Genomic DNA, 13,971 nt, shown 5'->3' with positions numbered 1-13,971 from the left:
TTAACCTACTGTAATCTGGGTTTTTATTCAAGTGGAAACATTTTGGAGCTAGTACTTTTCTCTCTTTTATAGCCTGAAGTGCAGATGAATAAGAGAATCAGTTTCTGTATCTCATTGGTATTACCCATTAAACATATTGTCTATATCAACTATTGAATTCAGGTTTCAAATAGATTCATAAACCCAAACGAGTTGTCTGGAGAGCGTCCAAGAAATTTCTCTTATTCTTAGATTGGAAGCATGAGGATGTGGACGGCAGCCACCTTCACTCTTACTCTGAGGGCAAAAGGAGTGTAGGCTAGGGTGTAAGAGGTTGGGTGGGACCAGGCTAAATCATTATGGACTTCGTAGCTGTGTGCATTTAATGTGAAAAAGCCCAATAGAGTACAAGTAGCATGCTTTATACACCCATTACAGGTTTGTTCCAGGGCCAGGTCTAGGAATTGATATGAAATAGTAGTTGTCAAAATAAATGATTAAAAATATTAAGATTTAGCCAGCACCTACTCTATTTTAGTTATGTTGTTAAGGTAGTTCATATATGGTATTTTTAAATTCATATGCAACATGAGATTAGTCCAAGGAGTCCTCATCATCTCAGTATTCTTCACCTGAATCAGCATAATTGTGAGATCTATAGGAAGCAGAACCCCTCGTACTATCAAAATATTTGCTGTTGAACTGACCACTTATAAAGCCGTCCCCCAGTCAACGAGTCTCCTGGATTAACGCACATGCCCTGTCATTGCATCAAGGTATTTGTTGGTCCATCTCTAGCTGCAAATGGAATGTTTACCCACAAAAAAGGGGCACAAAATGGAGCAATCTGTACACCAAAGATTAAGCGGAGCTTTTGAGAAAAACGGATGAAAAGTGACTCAAATAACAAAGATTCTATGATGAAACTGCAAAAGCCAGTCACAATAGAATAAAACTTTCATAGGGTCATCATAAAATTATGTAAAAAATATCAATGGTTGATTTATTCTTTGTCCTAATAATAACTGCATAGTTGCAATTACCTGCATGGTAGTTGATATTAGATAAAATAAACCCACTTGCATACTTTTTACTTGCAGAAAAAGTCCCATTTAGACATTTTTCATTATTTATTAAAAATAATTGAATTCCTATTTGAAATACATTCATTTTTAAGTGGCATTTTCCTCAGCATGAATTATCCTCAGATAATGACTCTCCGTATACTTAATTTTATTTTACAGGAGAGGAAATTTATGCTCAGAGGAGTTAAAGTACTTTCATACAGTCACATCATTTACTAGCTGTTAATTTGAGAGAACTGTTTCCAACTAGAGAATTTTGATGCCAAGTCCAGGTTTCTTTGCGCCATTCATCAGCTATTTTAAAATGTTCTTTTTCTCATATTCTATATCAGATCATAACTTTAAATATCTTTCATTTGCCCACATCCTCCCCTGCTTTCTCCTCTCATGAAAAGTCACTGTCACAAAACAATACCTTAAGTCTCCTGCCGTTAGAGGTCCCTTTTATAATAGAATAATTACTGCCGAGAGATAGGTGCAAGGTTGAATATTACATCCAGTGTGATGTTTAGAATTCCCGGGACCATTGGAAATGGTGGGCCTCCTTTTCTATACCATCTGTATTCCATGTAGCTAGATTTTATATTTACAACTTCAGGAATTGTGGGGAAAGTGCCTAATTTAAGGGATACGTTCTCTGATTATTTAATTTATACAGCCAAATACCCCTGACTTAGAAAAAGGAACTTATTAAAAGATATCAAGTAACCCAAAGAAACTTGAGGTGCAGTAGGTACCTTTTATACCCTCGTGCCTTCATGAGCAATATTTTTCTTACGAACTTTAATATTAGCCAATTAAACATGATAATATACTTCAAAATGTAGCATGATTATATGCTTCTCGATAGAAGCTGACATCGTTTGAAAATCGTATCTTGGTGTTTGGATAGCAAAAGGCAGAGAAATATATAGATGTGCTTTCAATGAGTGGTTGTAAGACTTCATTATTTCAAAACGTAATGGCATCATTTTTATTTTCCATTGACTTCATTAGGTTCCCCCCCATCTTGATGTCCAGCAGAAAATATCTGTCACTTTAATGGAAATAAATAAAATAGTCCTAAAGTAATGGCCATGATGCATGCCATCAATTCAAGAACAAGCTTGAAGTTATCTGGTTTTAATGAAATAGAACCTCTTTAGCTGTGATAAAAGTGATACTACATTGTCATTATTCTTACATAGATGGATAGAGAACAGAGTGCAATGATAATGACATTCGGGTAATAGATACTTAGTTCAAGAGAATAAACATAAAGATTATCATAAAACTGAAGAGTATTTAAACAAGAATTAATGTGAAATCTTGAGCCACATGTGTTCGTCAAGCAGGGACAGTGTTTCATATGAATAAGGTGACGTCCAACCTGTATGATTTGATTTGCGTGGCGCTGGGAAGGAACATCTGTCCAAAGCATATGTTCTCTTCAGTGCCCAGGGGGCAGAATGGGTAGATTCTGTTATTCGCAAAGCCTGTGTTATCTATAATATGGAAAAATAATAGCATTTTCCTCCGGGGTTGTTATGATTATTCAGTGAGTCAGTATATTTAAAGTATTTAGAAAATTGCTTACCACATGGTATCTTCCAAATAATTACGGTGATATATCATCACACATTTTCAGATACCAGATAATATCATATAGACAATTTATAAAAATATGAATTAAACAAATATTCAATTAGTGTTTAATATATATGGAGTACCATGTTAGGGACAGAATCCCAGGCCTCAGGGAATTTAGAATCCAATGACTGGAACTTCCTAGCTTTCCTAAAGGGTCTTCTCAGAGAGAATTAGTTTACCACCAAATCTATGATAATATTCTGGTGGTCACTAAGAGGTTTAGTTCACTGAAGGTGTGAGTTACCCTTACTTCTCCCTGAACTTGAGGGCATGTGGGAATTCTTAGCCAAGGTTTTCAAGTGAATTCTATGCAGAAGTGAAGTCATCACTCTCTTTCCATTTCTCTTAAGAGGTAAATGTCGAATCTTTGACATCAACTAAAAGACCCCACTTTTAATAGCTTTAACAGTATTCCCTCAACCTATTCTCTTCTTAGCTCTTTCTGTCCAGCCACACTGGCCTGTCAGGCCCTCAAACCTGTTCTGCTCCTTCAGATTTCTGCTTAAAGCTCAACTGCTCAACTGATTCCTTCCCAGACTGGGCGGCATCCCCGTAACATGCTCTCATAGAACCTTCTGTTTTTCCTTTAACATTTATCACAGATACAATTAGATAATTAACTTTATAACACCAATGGAAGGGCATGGATTCACAGATAATTCACAGATAGCTAATAGTAATGAAACTATATGCACATCATACCTCATCAGTAAAAAAGGACCAAGGACAAGAGGGAGCAGGAGGGAGAGCAAGAGAGAGAAACAAAGACACTTAAATTCCATCCACTCTTCCACTTAATGAGCTTATGACCTGATGCCTAGGGGTGGGTATAAGATGACATGGGAGCCCTACTCTTTCTTGAACTATTCTTATTAACCAATTTCCTTTCATTAGGAAATGGAGTACCAGCATTTGAACATATGTGTTTCAAACAACATGGCTTCTTCACACAAGTCAACAATTTTATCTTGTACTCAGTGAAAAAAGAAATTGGTCCTAAAATCTAGGAAAATTGGCCATGTTGAATTAATGGAGGGACACTATTGGAACCTCAGGGTGGCACCTTCCTAGGGAATTTTCCAGGGTAATTTGGATTATATGCCATTTTTACCTTACTTTCTGATTTAGAACCTAACAAAGAAGATACAACTCTATTTTTGTTTAATATTTGTAATCCTAGCATGGAATATAAAGTCTGTGAAGGTAGAAGGTACATCTGGCGTTTTCACCACTATATCCCTAGCCCAAGGCAGGATGCTTGGATTATTTTAAAACTTAATAGATAAATATTTGTTAACATTCAGCCAGTGTTTATGGGGATCAGTCTATTTGGCAACAATACAGAGTTTGGACTTAAGCCGGCTAAAGTAGAAGACAGACAGAATTTCAGATCCTTAAGCGTTATGCACACCTCAGATAACTTGTGTCTCCATAGAAACCTCAATTAAAATGGCAGGAAAACTGAAACCTGGACATGACAAAGTTCAGTGTGTTTTAATGAAGCCTTTTGTATGTAAGGCAACATTCTGTCCTTTAATTCCCTTTCCAAGCCAAACTCTAAGGGAAAAGCTGACATCTTCCTTATCATTTTAGGTCGAATGAGCCGGACTCGATTTATCATTATGCCAACCCAAGGAGAAGGACGGCCATGCCCCACAGAGCTTACCCAGCATAAAACCTGCCCAGTGACCCCCTGCTACAGCTGGGTCCTCAGCAACTGGTCTGCATGTAAATTGGAGGTAGGTCATGGAATGACAGAGAAATGCTTCTCAGTATGTCCAAAGCACTTGTCTAGTCAAACCTATGTGCTGATGGAACAAATTTCACAATACCAGGGGCCTGGCATGGTGTATTTTTATGCAATGGAGAACATGGAAAAAAGAACCAAATGACTTAACCTCACACAGAGTGATATTGCTAGGAAAATAAATAGCCGTTCATTAGGCACTGTTTATAATAAGCTGGTTCAGGGGACTTCCAATCTCTTTGGCATCCTCAAAAATTCTCTGTCTTCTTGGCTTGTTGGAAATATCAAAGCATTATGCAATTAGGCAAAACCCTGATGCTATGGAAATGCACAGCTTGCTGTAGACTCTATTTCCTAAAAAAGCACTTTTAGGCTTAGACAAAATCTTGCATGTGGGCAGAAAACCAAAAGTGTATGAAAGTTATATTTTAACATTATTACACGAACCAAGGTTACTACATTTTCCTCAATGATTGCTTTTTATTGACCTGACATATAAATGCCTAGTAACATCATAATATATCACATACCCAGAACTTTTGCTGGGTCAGCAAAGATCCTCTACGGCATTTTTCTCTCTGGCTTCTTGTATAGGAAAAAGCACGTTGATTTTCTCTATTCTTATTTTACTGGTTTATCCTTCAGTTCATATTCCAAAGCAGATTTTAATTAGGTAACAATAATTTTGCTTATGCATTAAGAAATCTGCAGAGTATTCTCATGGAGATGTTTAGCGTTCCTGTCAGGATGACATTGTCATGCAGTATTATTATCTTGCAGAAGTTAAATGCCCATGTATTTTAATAAGTCCCAGAGGAACAAAAATGCGGGGTACATTTGTTCAGTCTCCTTTTTACAGAAAATAAGGTAACCATGCTAATTAATTAACTAGTAACCTAATAGCTTTAAATATGAATACTTTGTCTACTTAGTCTAAAACCCTCTTTCCTGAACCTTCAGCAATTTTTTAAGTGCTGCTTGGAATTACAATTAAGAAAATGGAAGGAAGATTTCTCCTGATAATTGTTGAGAAAGTAGAGAAAATAAATTCAAATAATTCAGGAACCTATTGCAGGGGAAGGGAGAGAAAACACAGGAAGAGGAGGGGAAGGATGGGGGACAAACTCCACACTCCATGTCTTACCAGCCATACAACTGCTACTGTACCTCACATGTTCTTTTGTACTTTCCCTTTTACCTTCTCAGGTATCAGGAACCTTTTTTTTTTTAATAGACATGTCTGCCGATTTGTCCCATAGGAACATTAAGGGGAAATGTCGAATGTAATGTTTCAGTTTGCTGTCACGTATTGAGCTTTAGCCAGAACCACAGGGGCCAGAGTGGTGGGTTGCGAACATTCTCTGTAGCAGTGCTGGTGGGGATAGAGAGGGGGCGTTGTGGCATCTATTGGAGATACCTGGGCACAGAGGCCCTGGAGACCACGAGAGCAGGTGTATCTAGAAATTTGAGAAGTGTCTCAGATTTCTAGATGAGGTTATTCCCTCACTGACACTTCCAGTCGGGAGGCAACTGGAGTTGGACTCAATCCAGGCAAAGCTCTCAAAAACCAAGTCTGTAGTAATTATTCCTGTGTGGGCACCTTACCCAAAGGAGGCCAGTCAGCATTCTTCCCCAAGAATTTGGAATGGCATCGAAGCTGTTCAAAGATACTACCTTCAGGAACTCTTAGCTGCCACATTTTCCCACCTTGTAGGTAAAGTTAGTCACTTAGAGGCAAGAAGAACAAAGAAGGTGACACTAAAAAGCAGAGGCAAAAGAGAAAGTGAATCTTGATGATATCTGAGTTGAGTTTTTCCTGAGTTTGAACTGTACTCCCGCTCTTCAAAGCCTACTTGTGAATGCTTTGTGAGGTAAATTAACACAGTATCTTTTCAGCGAGTTGCCTTTTCTTAAACATTTATGTAAGCTGAGTTTGGGGAATTCCTGATTAAAATACACGTGGGCCTCCACACACAAAGGAAGCGCACTTCTCCCACAGCTGTCCTGCTTCTCCTCGTTCTGTAATATCCTGACCTGCCAAATGCAGGTTGAAAGCTCATTCACTGGAGGTGGTAGAGATGTTGAAGTGGCCGATTGCCGTCAAATGTACCGAACCCTAATAAGAGGAGCTCGCACAGGGCTCAGTGGATATGCCAATCCTGCCTCCACCTTATGTGGAAAGGGATTTGCAAATGGAAATCTTTATCCTCAGGCTTCAATTTTTTTCAGGGTTTCCTAACCCTTTCCAAGTTCCCCAGCTGATACCACGCATCCACACGTACGCTGCAAAACCCGTTTCGGAGCTCAGACTCTGGAGTCCAGCAGGGCCTCATTTTGGTCAAAACTTTTTCCAGTTCCTCGCTCTGCAGTTTTTGTCAAGTTCTCAAACTCTCCAAACCTCTGTTTTCTTATGTGTATCATGGCGGGTAGCAAGAGTAGCTGTTTTGCTAGGGGGTTTTGGTAGGGATAGACAAACTAATAGGTAGTGCTTAGCATAGTATCTGACGTAAGTTCAGAGCTGAATAAATTGAGGCTGTTGTTACAGGTTTGATTACAGCTCTGATTATGATTATTAGCACCATCTGCTGATCCACAGCTGGTGATGCCGATTCAGAGTATAAAGTCCCTTAATGATCTGGACAGGAGAGAGTCAGTGACAGAAACCTTGCTGTTGACCATCTGGTTCTAAGAAACCTGGCTCTGTTTTCAAGCCCTAGCGTGTGAAGTCTCGTGAGATTGAATGAATGCTTGCTTTATGAATGAAGCTATCATGCTGATGGTGATTTCTCTTCATATAGTAGCTGTTGTTGTCAAGATATGAGATTAAGGTTGATCGTGGATACATACTAGGAGCATATTATTGTTCGTCTTGGTTTTTAAAGTGATCCCTGATGTAGACTTGTTTCCTGTCATTTCTGCAAACCCCATCTCCTGGAATGTCAAACAAAGCTCTAATCAATTGCATCTCCTTGTTACCTGAGGTTCCAGAGAGCAGTAACTTCAAATTTCAGACGTGCTGCAGTATCTTCAGACTCCAAGTTCACGAATTCTGACACTCTATAGCGAAACATACACCTTAGACAATTCTGCCATGGATCCATCATCTGGAATAATAAGTGATAGAGAGAATCCTCCCCCAAACAGAAATTTAACTTACACTAGGTATTTTCCACTTTAGGGAGAGAACATTTACCAGAACATTTGGTTTGAATGAATATACTGTGAATTGATATTGAACTTCTACTCCTCCAAAAAAAAGCACACTTAGGTTCAAAATTAGGGTGCCTGTTTTAAACAATTTCACAATGACCGTAGAGATGATTAGAGCAGCTATGAGGTATTGATAGATCCAGCGCGGGGCTTGCCCTTGTTAGATAAACAAATCACAATTCTTGTTAAGACGGCTCTAGAAAAGGAGGTGGTCGTTCCTATGTGTGTGTCTACTCAGTTTCATCAGGCCCTACGTTGCTGCAACTCAGGAGGAAAGGAAAAGTCTCCTCCAAGTCTCCCCTTTTCCTTTCTGCCAGTGTGGCTTTGAATCCGAACTTCCTTGTGTAAAGAATTTTCCTCCGCAGCCACCCTGTACCATCCTGCACATCCGGCAGTCCATCCACAACCTGCCCTTGACGCTCAGCCGCCGCTGCCGCAGTGCCTTGACCTGGCAGGTGCTCAGCAGGCCCGTCAACCCCTGGGTCACCTGCTGCACGCCCAGAAGCACCGTCATGGCTGCTTTCGCTGCCCACCCCGTCCCTCTTCACTCCTGCTGCTGCCACGGCCACAGAAGCTCCCAGGCCTAACAGTGCAGTTTCTGGGTTCTGTTGGGGTGGGAGGGGGGTGGGAAATAAGAAGGAGCTGAAACTCAGTTTGCCAGTACAGAGCCCAGTTGTCTGACCGTCACCTAATAATGATTTGTAACGTGGAGTATCCTTATCTGCAGCAACAGAGCCCGTGCAGAGGGTCATCCTCTCTCTCCTTCTCTCTCTCTCTCTCTCTCCATCCATACCAGTAGTAGTCATGAAAGCTCTAGCTCTTCCACCAATTTCTGGACTTAGTGGGAGCTGAGTCACATACGTTGGAAGTACAGAGGAGTTAATACTCCATGGGGTGAAGGTTGATCAGTGAGGACTGAATCCAAGGAGGAGCTGCATGTAATGCCTCTCCCTTTTTCCTCCCTCCCCACCTCATGGATGGTCCTACAGCCTGTCTAGAAGATGTGATTGACCAAGAAACCAGCTGTGTTTGCTCGGAAGTTTAGGCCATTTGACAACACACTACCTTATATTTCCTTTTCCTCCATACCTGCGATGGCTCTTTCACCCTCACTCTTGCTATCCCGGGATTTCACCTCCTTAGTATAGAAGCTTTGTCTTAGGCTCTGTTTTCTAAGGCATTTATGCAAAAACAGAGCTACCCCTCTACAGTTACCCAAATAGCCAGTGGACTTTTTTTGAAGTATGAGCACCTGACTAAAACGGAGGAGATAATACTCATCTCACGAGTATCTGCTAAAAATGTTACGGTAGGAAATCTTTCATCAGGCAGACGGTTGCACTAGATAACCACTAAGTGCCTTCCAATTCTAAACTTCTGTTTCTGTGAGACACTGCACAATTTTTTTCTAGTCGCCAAGAATAATATAAGCGGGACTTGTATGAAATATCTTCAAAGAATAGTATTCAGCACAAGAAGGCATTCTGGGAAAACAACTTCTTGTGGCAATAGAGAAAATCAGCGTTTTACTGGAAACCCACACCTAATCCATGTGAGAAACTACTGAATTCCCTACAAAAGAAAAACAAGCAAAGCAAACGAGAAACGTATGCTCTGTGGCTGTACACGCTCTCTTGGGGGAGTGATTATGGACTAGGCCATCTTATCACATACACCTAGACAAATTAGGTATTGTTTTTCTCTTTCAGTCAATCCTGGCTGAGTTCCAAAATGAATCATCATATTCTGAGTGCATAAGTTCCAAGGCATAGATTTGCATTTGTACTTTTAGTTGCTCTATCAGCTCTAGGAGAATTGCTCAGGGATGCCTTATTGTCAACAACTGAAAGATAACTCTCAAGAGGAGGAAGCTGCCGAAATATGCAACTAGGGTTTTTTTGAGCAAGAGATGGCAGGAGCCCAAACTTTGAGATGATCGTGATTTGGGTAATGCTGACAGCATCCTTTCCTCTGACAGGGTGGAGACTGTGGGGAAGGAGTCCAGACCCGCAGCCTCTCCTGTGTGGTCCACAGTGGTTCAATGGCTCACTGGACTGTACCTGTAGACAATGCACTGTGTGGAGAGATGCCCTTTCAAGATGGCATCCTGAAGCAGCCATGTTCTGTGCCTTGCCCAGGTAGGCAATTTTAAATGATCGGGAATGCCTTCCACGGTGACCTTTTTATTTCTTTTTCTATTAATTTCCTGAGTTCTCTCTCGTCCAAGTTGAAGTTTTTAACTAACTTTCATTCATTTGTCATTGTGGTTATCACTTTGGAATATACCTCACAGCTTCAACAGAGGCAAAGTAGGCCAGAGGGGGGGGAAAAAGCACTGGACTTGGAAATTTAAGAGCTAAGTTAAAATCTTGTCAGTATCACTTCACTGGTGTTTTACCTGGGACATACAGTCTGGTCCCTTTGAGCAATGGTTGCTTCATCTAGAAAATGTGTTAATAATACCTGACCTGACAGCACCTAGCACATTGGCCAGCGCTCAAAAAATATTGACGGAATCCATGAGTGGATGAACCCCTGGGTGATGACATGGGTGGGGACAAGTAAGGCTATAAGTGCACAGAAACACTCTGTTAAACAGGCAAGTTCTATGTAATCGTGAAGGTCATTATTAGTTACAGAAGATTTACGAGTTTATCTTAATCCTAATAACACAGCTTAGCTTATATGACATGAGTTTAAGGTGGCTTAATATATCCTTATATATCCTTATAACATGGCATGTAACATATATGTGTGTAAAAACACATACCTACATATGGACATATATGTATACACATAAATGTGTGTATGTTTAGATTATTAAATTAAACATTCTTTAAGTTCAAAGATATTCCACTTCAGTAACTGACTTATTCCCTTTATATGATTTCTGTGAACATCTATTTTATGATGTTACGCTGCTCTTTAAAAACTGAGTTGATGTAATCTTTACACTTCCTTTTAAAAATTTTATTATCACTAGTAGTCACAGTGTTCTCTAGATAAAACTGCCATGATTGGAAGCAAAATGATGGTAGTCTAGTGTTTGATGCTCTTTTGCTCAACTAGATTAAACTATAGATTACTTCCTCATTCTTAGTATTTTCTAATTAGAAAATTTATCAGTGTGGAATGCATAGTTTCTGGAACCCACCCCATCACTGCACCCCCACACAAATCTCACTGTGAACCTGTGCATGTAAATGGTGTTAAGGGCCAGTTTTCACGTTCTTTCCTCTGCTCTGTGCTGCGCAATCCTCCAGGAGACTGCCATTTAACGGAATGGTCAGAGTGGAGCACGTGTGAACTGACATGCATCGAGGGAAGAAGCTTCGAGACTATGGGTCGCCAGTCTAGGTCAAGGACATTTATAATTCAGTCTTTTGAGAACCAAGACAGTTGCCCCCAGCAGGTTGTAGAAACACGCCCTTGTACAGGTACCAAGAGCACTTTTCAACTCTTAGCCTTGATTGATCAATGCTTATTCTGCTTTGATGTGACGTATAATAGAACCGCTGTTCTCATATTTACTTGCAGGAGGTAAATGTTATCACTACACATGGAAAGCAAGTCTTTGGAACAATAATGAACGGACTGTATGGTGCCAACGTTCAGATGGCATTAACGTCACAGGTATTCCTGCCTAAGGTTCACGTGGGCACTTCAAAAAGATCTCTGAGTGTTGCTGGTGGTGAGAAGAATTAGCGTACAAATTATAAGCAAAGGAGGACTGGGCAGTGGCCTCAGATGAGCTTCACGACAAGTTGCCATTAGACCTTTGCATCTTAGAAAGCAAACACTTCTGTTTGAAGTCCCATATATCAGACAACTTAAAGAAATAAGCTGAAACACAATAAAATTTCCTTAAATATCATGATCTGAGACAAAGACTGAAAGAGACAGATGTTAGTTTAAAACAATGGTCTCTAAAATTTTTAAAGATGTACCTTTTCAGTAAAAAGTATTTGAGAACAGATCTCAACATATTCTAAAAGCCTTCACTACTGTGCTAATGTATCATGATATGAAACATGTACAGAAAGTGAAATTAAAAGGGTTGATAAGGATATAATAAAAATTAAAATATATTAATGATGTAAAAAAACATTTTGCTTTAAATTATAGATGCTTATGTTCAGGTACTGAAAGCTTCACTTTTTAACAATGTGTTAGTCATGATTGTTATTTAATATCTGACTATAGATTGAGGGAAGGTGTCTTCATTTATGACAGTGAATGCAATTTGATGCTACAAATGGTCTTCTCAATCATTTTAAGGGCTTTTTTTTGATGCCTTCTTATCAAAGAAAATTAAATTGTCATTCTTTTTACTTAGTCCTGTGGCTGACTAAGAGCTCATCAGAATAGGAGAATTTTGATTTTTCTATTGGAATAGCAAGATTGTTAGCATCACCTTTTTCTAGTTTACCTGTTTTTGCATTAGTGGTTGTCCCTTTAATCCACAGTTTTTCCATACAATAATTTATTTGAAGCTGCTCGTCCATTTTGTAAGTTACTGTTAAAACTTAATATACTGTAAATCTACCTAACCAGGAACACAGAAAGCATCACACGCTGCAATATGCTGAGAGTTAATGGACTGGTAAGGGTTCCACTATCAAATTCTCTGTATGGAGTGCCCAGTGTACATCACGGGGCCATCTGATGAATGAGTTCAGGCTACCAGTGTCACCTGCTAAGTATTATTAGAGCTTAATTTCATTCTTAAAATTTAACATGTTAGATAAACTGTACAGATTCTAACATGTTCTTCCCGACTCCCAGGAGATCCTCTCCCCATGGGGTTCACACACTGCATGGTGGCGATCCCTGGTTTGAGTGCAAAACACCCCCTCCAAACTCTGTTGGCAGCAACGGGGCTGTGTTGGCAGCACGAACACCCACATGATCAATTTCACACCTACCTGCTCATTTCGGATCCTGGTGGTGGTTTGTTTTGTTTTGTTTTGTTTTGTTTTTCCTGTGGGGATTATTTGTTTTATTTTTTCAAGTAACAGTGAGAGTTTAGCTGTTTCATTCTTAGGGTAAATGTAGATCTATTCCCTACACAGCCTTAAGCCCAAAGCTTTTCGCTAGTTACAAAATCATAAACTATAATTGTTTGACAATTACAGTAATGCAGAGGCTAGAATCTATAAATGCAACCAGTAGTATATAAATATAGTTTAAATATTGCCCTTGAGTAATATGCCAACTCCTTTGCTTAGTACCTTGAATCCAGGAAGGCATGACTAATATTCAGTGATTTTCAGATTATAGAGACATTATTCCATCCATTTACTCAAAAATATTTAATAAGGACCTGCAAGTACTATGTCAGATCTATGATTATCCCTCCTGGAGTGTATACATTTGCTGTTAAAAATAGGTGTGGGAGTGTGTATGTGACTGTGTGTGTGTATTCGGGTTGAAATACATTTAAAATGTTACCAAAATGTTTGATATTGTGGTCCCATGAATTGATTAGTGGCATTCTTTTACCGTTTGGTTATTGGGAATTGGTCTAGTGCCTAGTTGGGGTATGCGGGAGATGGAAAAAAATATGTAGAAAGATCTTCACGCATATATATTTTCTGCTCCTGAACTTCACTTGAGATTTCATCAATTCTTTTACTGATCCTGACACGCACAGGCTTTGCCCTCAAGCATGGCCATATGATAGAATCACATTGCCAATGCACAGGTATAAAATCTCTACTGTAAACAGCTTCTCTACTGTAGCAGAGTTTCCCATCTCAAACAGCCCTTCCTGGAGTACTGTAATCAGTCATATAAAACTGGGCCACACTGTCAGCAAACAGATTTTTTAAAGATAATACTGTTACAAGGTAGCCAGTGCCAGAGAGGAAAAGAAATGAGTATTCATCATAGAAAAATCTGTAAATGACGGTGGGATTTCCTTTGTAGGAGGCTGTTCCTCTCAGGCACGCCCTGCTGCAATTCGGCAGTGTAACCCGGCCTGCAGAAAACCTTTCTCCTACTGTACACAGGTGAGTCATGTGCTGGAGGCTTGGACAAGCATGGTAATCGCTGTGTTATACGTATGCTGTCTGATGTTTTCCAGTCTCCTGCAGCCCAAGTAGCAATTCCATGGGCCCACGATACCACAGAGAGGCATTTGCAGGAGTAATCACAGCTATTAAGAATTTCTCTCCAGGGCATGTGTTCAAGAAAGCAGCCTTTTTTTCTCTAAATCCACCTATAGCCGACCCCGTCTTTCAGATATCTAATCTATGTTAGCTCTGTTTATCCTCTATTTATCAACGTGTTCTCAGTTGATTTATTTCCTCCTTCTTAGCC

The 13,971-nt window shown here is 39.7% G+C and overlaps 1 protein-coding gene across 1 annotated transcript in view; it reads left to right on the top strand.

Annotated features, from left to right (window-relative positions):
• Positions 1-13,971, top strand: part of THSD7B (thrombospondin type 1 domain containing 7B) — a 778,062-nt gene that overhangs the window by 741,654 nt on the left and 22,437 nt on the right. The window contains exons 20-24 of the mRNA XM_060152966.1: positions 4,287-4,432; positions 9,629-9,788; positions 10,914-11,087; positions 11,188-11,283; positions 13,579-13,661. Coding sequence (XP_060008949.1) covers positions 4,287-4,432; positions 9,629-9,788; positions 10,914-11,087; positions 11,188-11,283; positions 13,579-13,661 — 659 coding nt within the window. The remainder of the gene's footprint in view (positions 1-4,286; positions 4,433-9,628; positions 9,789-10,913; positions 11,088-11,187; positions 11,284-13,578; positions 13,662-13,971) is intronic.

Source organism: Lagenorhynchus albirostris, chromosome 6, assembly GCF_949774975.1.
Source record: "Lagenorhynchus albirostris chromosome 6, mLagAlb1.1, whole genome shotgun sequence".
Lineage (NCBI taxonomy): Eukaryota > Metazoa > Chordata > Mammalia > Artiodactyla > Delphinidae > Lagenorhynchus > Lagenorhynchus albirostris.
Note: the sequence above shows the minus strand (reverse complement) of the source record. Positions and strands in the feature narration are given on the sequence as shown.